Source organism: Conger conger, chromosome 8 (genome assembly GCF_963514075.1).
Source record: "Conger conger chromosome 8, fConCon1.1, whole genome shotgun sequence".
Lineage (NCBI taxonomy): Eukaryota > Metazoa > Chordata > Actinopteri > Anguilliformes > Congridae > Conger > Conger conger.
The window spans coordinates 13,736,785-13,744,422 of NC_083767.1; the positions used below are offsets into that span (position 1 = coordinate 13,736,785).

The 7,638-nt window shown below is 47.6% G+C and overlaps 1 protein-coding gene across 1 annotated transcript in view; it reads right to left on the reverse strand.

Moving 5' to 3' along the window:
- Nucleotides 1–363: 363 nt before the first annotated feature.
- The window catches only part of znf827 (zinc finger protein 827), a 48,697-nt gene continuing 41,422 nt past the window's right edge, over nt 364–7,638 (reverse strand). The window contains exons 12-14 of the mRNA XM_061252382.1: nt 7,106–7,297; nt 5,768–5,945; nt 364–2,651 (exon numbers count right to left, since the gene is read on the reverse strand). Coding sequence (XP_061108366.1) covers nt 1,838–2,651; nt 5,768–5,945; nt 7,106–7,297 — 1,184 coding nt within the window. The 3' untranslated portion in view covers nt 364–1,837. The remainder of the gene's footprint in view (nt 2,652–5,767; nt 5,946–7,105; nt 7,298–7,638) is intronic.

The window sequence follows — 7,638 nt, forward strand, 5'->3', positions numbered from 1 at the left end:
ATTTATTGTCATTAATCTTAAGTGCATCCTTGGGTGGCCAAATAATTTCCGTTACACTAAACCAGCCAATACACAACAGACATAATTTAGAGATTAGAAATTTAAAGTAGCTGTTCATTAATTACATATTTTGACTACTATGAATAAAACAAGTGCTATTTCCAACTGAAAGGATGACAATAAGTGCTGATTTGATTTGGAAAGGGGCATTACACAAGACAATATCCCATGATGCCTCACACACATGAACAGTGGCCAGACAGGCACACTGCATTGCGGGAAGGAACAGCTGCTACTTTGCCCCTCCCCCCCCTCCTCCCCTCCTCCCCTCCTCCCACCACACCCACCCAAAATTGGGTTCTTAGAAAGTATTTGGGTCAAAATTTTGTACTTAAAAAAGAAAAAAAGCTTGTTTGGATAAAGAACACAAACAGAAGGCCACCAATATCTGAAAGATCACTCTTCACGTCTACCTCAGCATCACTTTCCACATTTACATTAAAAAGCAATACATTCATTCAAGTCATTTTGGAACGATTATTATACAGATTACAAAAGCTCCAAAAAGCACCATTATATCGGCACTGTTCGAGGGACAGGGAGATTGGGCAGATACCCCCAGCCTGTCGCCTCCATGATACAATTACAGTGAATGGAAAATCGGGGTGTGTTAAAATACACTATGACACATTATGTTATGTGTTAAGTACTGGAATGAAACCTAAACAATTTTTGCGTAGAGTGACTCCACTCCCCTATACTGCCAACAGCAAAGTACACTTTAGTATACATCTCTGGCTGAGAGCGTTTGAAACTACCGCCACAAGCGCGGCTAGTTAAAAAAAAAAAAAAAAAATCTTTGTTAAATTTTCTTTTGAAAGTTTGCTTGTTCCTCTTTTCCAGAATAAAACATGGTTGACAGATCTCTTTGTTCCAAACTATGGATGGGTAGTATGGTCCAAAAAAGCCAAATGGCGAAAAACGCATTGACCGCATTTGACTGGTTTTATCTCACGTGTGTGCAGTTTGAGCAGTGCTTGAACAGAAAACGGATTAATTAGACTGAACCCCTGTCATGACTGGACATTCGTGTCATTTCACCGTTGCTTGGACCTTGAAAACATCACTTGAGCCCCAGTATGCGATTGCTTGCACAGCGAATGAAAAATGTTAGTTACAACCTGAAATGTGTCCAATTCTGCAGATGGCTGATTGCCCATGGTATACCACCGTTAAAAAAAACGGCTAGAAGGCTACAAAAATATATACAGTATGCTTATACCGGTTAAGTGATACATTGCTTTGCAAAATTGGAAAAAGAGTTTCGTGGACGTTTTAGTCTGTGGAGCTAAAAAGAAAAAGAAAAAAAAAATGTGTCTTTCCTAATAATCAAAACACTAAACTGGAGCACATACGCAAGCATGCATTCTAATGATTTGATTAAGACAAAAATACACATGTATGCAGCACGTATGTGGTTCCGTCTTTTCTCCATATTTGCTGTTGCAGGACACATTTTCAGGTAATGCGGTGGGTTCCTGCTCAGTCATAACTTGATATCCGAGTAAAAAAATACAAATAAAAATAAAACTGTAAAAACAAAAATAATAATAATAGTCATTGATTAATGGAGAAGAAAAGCAGCTTTGATTTAACTGAAGCACATATAGCTTTTTTATAAATGCATTTCTTTAGGTACCTTCACTTGTTTTTTTTTGTTTGTTTTTGTTTAAACCCAGCATGTTATTTTGACTGGACTGGAAAGGTCTGACCACATTGGAGCAGTTTGTTTCTCCCACTGTCCTGGAGGAGGTGGCAGGAGGTGGCAGGAGGAGCTTCACACCGCCTCCGCTCGCTCCCTGAGCCCCAGGTAGGCCAGAAAGGAGTGCTTGAAGGAGGTGGGGGACGGGGAGGAGAGCAAGGAGGGCGAGGAGCAGGAGGAGGCTGGGCGCGGCCTGGTGGGGGGCGGGGGAGGGGCCTGGAATGTCCCCCCTCCCCCAAACTGGCTCGGGGGGAAGAGGGTGGTGAGGGGGATGAGGTGGGCCAGCTCCGAGTTCCTGTACTCCTCGTAGCGCAGGGAGAAGGAGCAAGAGGAGGAGGAGAAGGAGGAGGAGCACTTGGCCGAGAGGTAGCGAGGGGCCCGCCCAGCCTCCTGCTGTTTCCCGGAGACCGACAGGGCCACCGACCGCAGGGCGTGGCAGGCGGACAGGCCGAGGGCGGGTTCCGGGGGCTCCTCCCCGTCGCCGCCCTGGTGCTTCTTGACGTGGCGGCTGAAGACGAAGGGGTGGGTGGTGGCGAAGGGGCACTCGGGGCAGCTGAAGGTCTGGCGCGGGGCGTGCTTCAGCTTCTTGTGCAGGTTGAGGTTGTCCTTGCGTTTGCAGCTGTAGCCGCACTGGTCGCAGTGGAAGGGCCGCTCGCCCGTGTGCACGCGCACGTGCTCGATCAGCTTGTTGGCGGTCTTGGACAGGTAGCCGCACTGCTCGCACTTGTAGTGGTTGCCCAGCCGGTGCCCGCGGACGTGCGTCTCCAGCTCCAGCTGGTTGGGCTTCAGGGCCTGGCAGATCCGGCAGCGGTACTCCATCTTGTAGTGCGTCTTCAGGTGACACTCCATGGCCGCCGGCCGGTTGGTGGAGTAGATGCAGAACGGACACCTAGAGAGGACACACACACACACACACACACACACACGCGCACACACACCAGACAGACGGCGTAGAGGTTACACTGGTGGAGTTAGCACGCATTGTCCAAACACATCAAATACGCCCTCATATGTAGGGGGGGCGGGGACTTGCTGAGACCTGAGTTAGTGCGTTCTGCTTTCTCGTGTGCATGTGTACGTGTGAGTGTTGGTGCGGCTGCACAGACAGGAGGGAACAGGATTTATGTGTAGGTAAATGAATAAATGAATGGCACTTACATTTAAATAGCACCTTTCATCTGCTCTGGGCCCCAAAGCGCTTCACAAACCCTGCAGAACAGAATCACCTCAGAAACCATTGGTGAAGCCCCTGTCTCCCGAACCACCTCCACACAGGAGACCGACCTGCCTTGCCCCCCTGGACCCCCCCACTGTTGGCCTCGGCCAATCCCACGACCCCCTAGCCTGCCCTCTTTCAGCTGGTGCCTGCCAATACCACCCCCCTCCCCCACCAGAGTTAGCCTAGCCACAGTTTCAATGGAAAGAATATCATATGTCCAAGAAACACAGGAAAGAAAGACAGAATATATGCAATGCTGTCAGTGGGCAGGAACTGGTCCCCCATTTAAAATAATAACCCTGCTTTTTCCACACCCTACATGGTTGCCCCCTGCTAACACTGTTATGATAGGGCAACTGAGGCCATGGGCTAGCCTAACCAAATCTGAGCTTGTTTATTCATAACTACCAGTGTCCATGCCGGGCACAACCTTTAACCTTACATCTGATTGGTTGAACAGAAAGGACTGTCTTAGCAACAGGTCTGAAGGCTCACATCTGATTGGTGGGTCTTCGCAACAGGCCTGACGGCTTAGATCTGATTGGTCGGTTTTGGCAACAGGCCTGAAGGCTTACATCTGATTGGTCGGCCTTAGCATCAGGCCTGAAGGCTCTCAGTGCTCGTGTGCATTGAAGATCAGGTTCAGGAGCCCCCTCCCCCCCACACATACACACACAACAACAGATGTTTTTTTTTCATTGGTTAATTCTGCGATGTGGTCGGTGTTTTCCCTGAGAGGGCACTGGTATTGGCTCCGGTTGCGAGTCTGTATACTGCCACTACTGCTGGCCTGGAGGGTTTTGTACACCCAACAGCGGGAGGAAACGCAGACCACCAGGTCATTTCTGAATGAAATGGCCCACTTTTCATCCCCAGAACACGCGCTGAGGGTATGGGGGGATGCGGGGGAGGGGTGAGAGAAGTTTAATTTGGCACCTCCGTCTGTGTGAGCGACGGATGGAGGGAGCGGAAAGTGCCAAAACGCACAAGTCATGGCCCACTTGCAGGACACAGACGGGCCCTTGCTTCTACTCCGACTGGGGCGGATTCCCGCGACGGAAACCACACGCTTTAGCGCACCGTTCCCACGAACGCAACGTCTGGCGGTTTGGGTGAGAGTGGCGGCCGAGGTTCATGGCAGTGAGTGACAGAAACGTCTCCGCACCCTCACAAAAGCAGGCTGATTACCGGCGGGGTAAATAAATGGAGATTTGATTGGCTGCAACCGTACAGCCTGCATTAGCACATTATTCAGGGAAGCTACTAAAAGTCATGAATCAATATTTAATTACGGGCAATGAATGAAAAGATCTCCACTCGGTAATAACTCTGCAGCAACACACAATAAGTGGTACGTACAGCCTTTGCTACTGAAGAAAAACATAATGCAAAGACTTTTTTTGTTTTGTGTATTATGTAAATGAACCCTGCATCGGTGAACAGGCATCAATCATTTAATTACGTTAAACACAGCGCGGGGACTGACAGTCACAATTTTTTCATTAGGCATAGGTAATTAATTATTAAGGCTAAGGGGATTCACACTGAGTTTGTGGTGAAGAAAAAAACGTATGCATACACTCCCTCACACTGGGAGAATAGCATTGTAATACTGAGTTTCACTTTCCCAGAAAGCAGCACTGTTAAGAGTTTCTGGCCCATTACGTTTGTGCTTGATTAATCTTTTTGCTTTAACGTATAAATGAAGTAACAGTGGAACAGCAACGGTGCAGTTACTGCCATAATGTGGCACAGTCTAGTTAAGCATTCTGAACCATGTTCGACTTATCAATTCCTTAACAACCTGTCAAAAAACGTTCATGTCCATTACTGTTACTGTTCCACTGGAGGTGTGTGTCTGCTCACTGAGCCAACTCCAAACTATCCTCATTATAAATTCCCATCAGTGACTAAATCCACAACGGTAATTTGTATATAAAATAAAACCTTCAGTTGATTTATCCATCAATCGCTCATTGCTTCACACTGATATAGTGAGCCAGGTCTCTCGATGGTATGAACTGTGAGGGGTTTAGATGGAAGAGACTAACGTATCCCTGCCCTCATCCGCAACTTTTCAAACAAATCACCTGTCTGTGTTTTTCTCTTGAAAGCAAGAGAGATTCAACTGCCACAAATTCTCAAATAAACGACTGACGGGCAACAAGTGAATGAACACGGTATTAAACCCCTTCCGCTAAATCGTATATCTGTTAAAGTGTCAGTTTGAAACCTCCCTGGCAAGCCAAGTGTGGGAAGCACTGGTATATAAGTGCACAAAGAGAAGGAGAAGAGGGGATGAGATGGGCTAAGGAGGAGGAGGAGGAGTGGAGAATGGAGTGAATTTTCAGTCAGGGAGGATTTGAATAGAAGTAGAGAGAGGGAGGCCGTGACAGGTGCAGGAGAGGAGTGAAAGCTGTGAAAGGATGGATGGATTTAGTGGAGAAGTAGACAAAAGTACAGGTTGACTATGTTTCATAAGGAGGAGAGGAGAGAAGGAGGGAGGGAGAAGGCTGGAGTTGAGGGGGGAAAGGAAAGAGGGAGGATAGGAGAAAGGGAGAGGATGGTTAGAGTTGGGCAGAGGAGGAGGACAGGAGGGAGGGGATGGTTGGTGTTGGGGAGCAGGGTGGTTGGTGTTGGGGCAGTGGAGAACGTGAGGAGAGGAGAGGGGATGGTTGGTGTTGGGGAGCAGGGTGGTTGGTGTTGGGGCAGTGGAGGACGTGAGGAGAGGAGAGGGGGTGGTTGGAGTTGGGGAGCAGGGTGACTCTTGCTCTTGCGTTCCTTACTTCAGTCCTCCGGTAGGGACTGTGTGGCACTTCTTGTGCTCCAGCAGCTGCTCGGGCGTCTTCATGAACTTGTGGCAGACGTCGCACTCGAACATGCGCGTGATCAGGTGGATCTGCAGGTGTCGCTCGTACATGGTCCGCGTCTTACACACGAAGTTGCAGAATACGCACTCCAAGCCTGTGGGCGAACAAACGGGGGTCTTCAGAGGCCAGGGAGGTGTGTTGCGTTCCCACAGTGCACTGGGAGGCGGCATCCCACAGTGCACTGGGATGTAGCGGTCAAGGCCGGCAGGGTACTGCGTTAAAATCTGATGGGACAGTGCTTGTGTCCTTTGGAAAAAGTTTCTCATCAATTCCTCCATTAGCTATCCACCTTTATACACAACTACAGTGCAGTTCATAAGTATTTGGACAGTGGTACAATGTCTGTTCTTGTGGCTCTGTACTCCAACACATTGGATTTGAAAAGAAACAATGAAAAATGAGTTTAAAGTGCAGCTGTCACCTTTCATTTCAGGGTATTTACATTCATATCAGGTGATCCGTGAAGGAATTACACATCCCTTTTTATACATTGTCTCCCCATTTTAGAGCCCCAAAACTAATTGGACAGCTGGCTTATGAAGTATTGCTTATTAGTCAGGTGTATTCAATCGCTTCCTTAGTGCATGAATAAGAAACCTTTCAGTATCTAGTTTCGATTGCATTTGGAGTCTGTTATTGGAAATGGTCAACACGAGGACCAGAGCTGCACTGATGAAAGTCAAGGAAGCCATTATGAGGCTTACCAAAATGAAATGTTTGCTACATCATTAGGGTCTGCACTGTACAGTATATAACTTATGAAGACTTTATTTCCAACAAAATCCCATTCAGGATTCACATGAAGAGCAGGTGAATTATAGCAATGCTATGATGCATGTCTACTGAAATATGAACAGACAGAAGAGCTGGGGTGGGGTGGCACAGGGCACGCGGCGCTGCAGGGATGGAAGTGAATACACTCTGGTGATACGCCAGAATAAATCTGGATATTCAAGACGACTGTCATTGGCTCAATTCACGCAGAACCACCAAGGTCAACCCAGACAAGAGAAAGAAAGAAAATATCATTTTCATGCGGGCAATGTACTTCCCCTGTTAATACACAGGGAGCTGTTACCCTTGCTTGTGTAAGATGGCAAATATGATTATAATATTATTAACCGATATATCAATCACTACAGGTAATTGAAGGCAAAGGAGTTGTAGAACATGAATTTTGAAACATAAAATTAATAAAAATAGAAATCATAGTCTTCACAAGGTTAAAGAACATGTGTTCTCAGGAGCGCATACCTTTCTCAGATTTATCTTCTGCCCCCGATCCGGATTGGCTGCCCCCGGACGAGGGCGGGGCCAGCAGGCTCTTGAGCTCCTCGTGGGCGTGGGTGATGTCACTGCTCTCGGAGCCGTTGAGGGAGTCGCTGAGGGCGGAGAGGGAGGAGGAGGTGCTTTTGGTCTCACTGAGGGGGCTCCTGGAGCTGAGGCCTGGGGGGGGACGGGGGGGTTCAAAGGTCACAGGTCAAAAGGTCACAGGTGAAACCTATAACCTCCCTCTATACTGCAATAAACACGCCTCGCATCTTACGCCAATAAAAGAATTGCAAAGTTTATTAAACAGCATTCCATGACCTCTTATTCAACTGCATTAAAGACACCTCGTGCACTAACCTCTCATCTTATGCCACTGAAAATGAGACCTCACTATAGCCCTCCATTCAACTCCAATTACAGCACTGCATGCAAAGGCTTCTTATTCAACTGCATTGAAAGCCTTGAAGGCTACAGTGCCATATTCACCTGCAATTAAAGCACCGTATGCGAAAAAC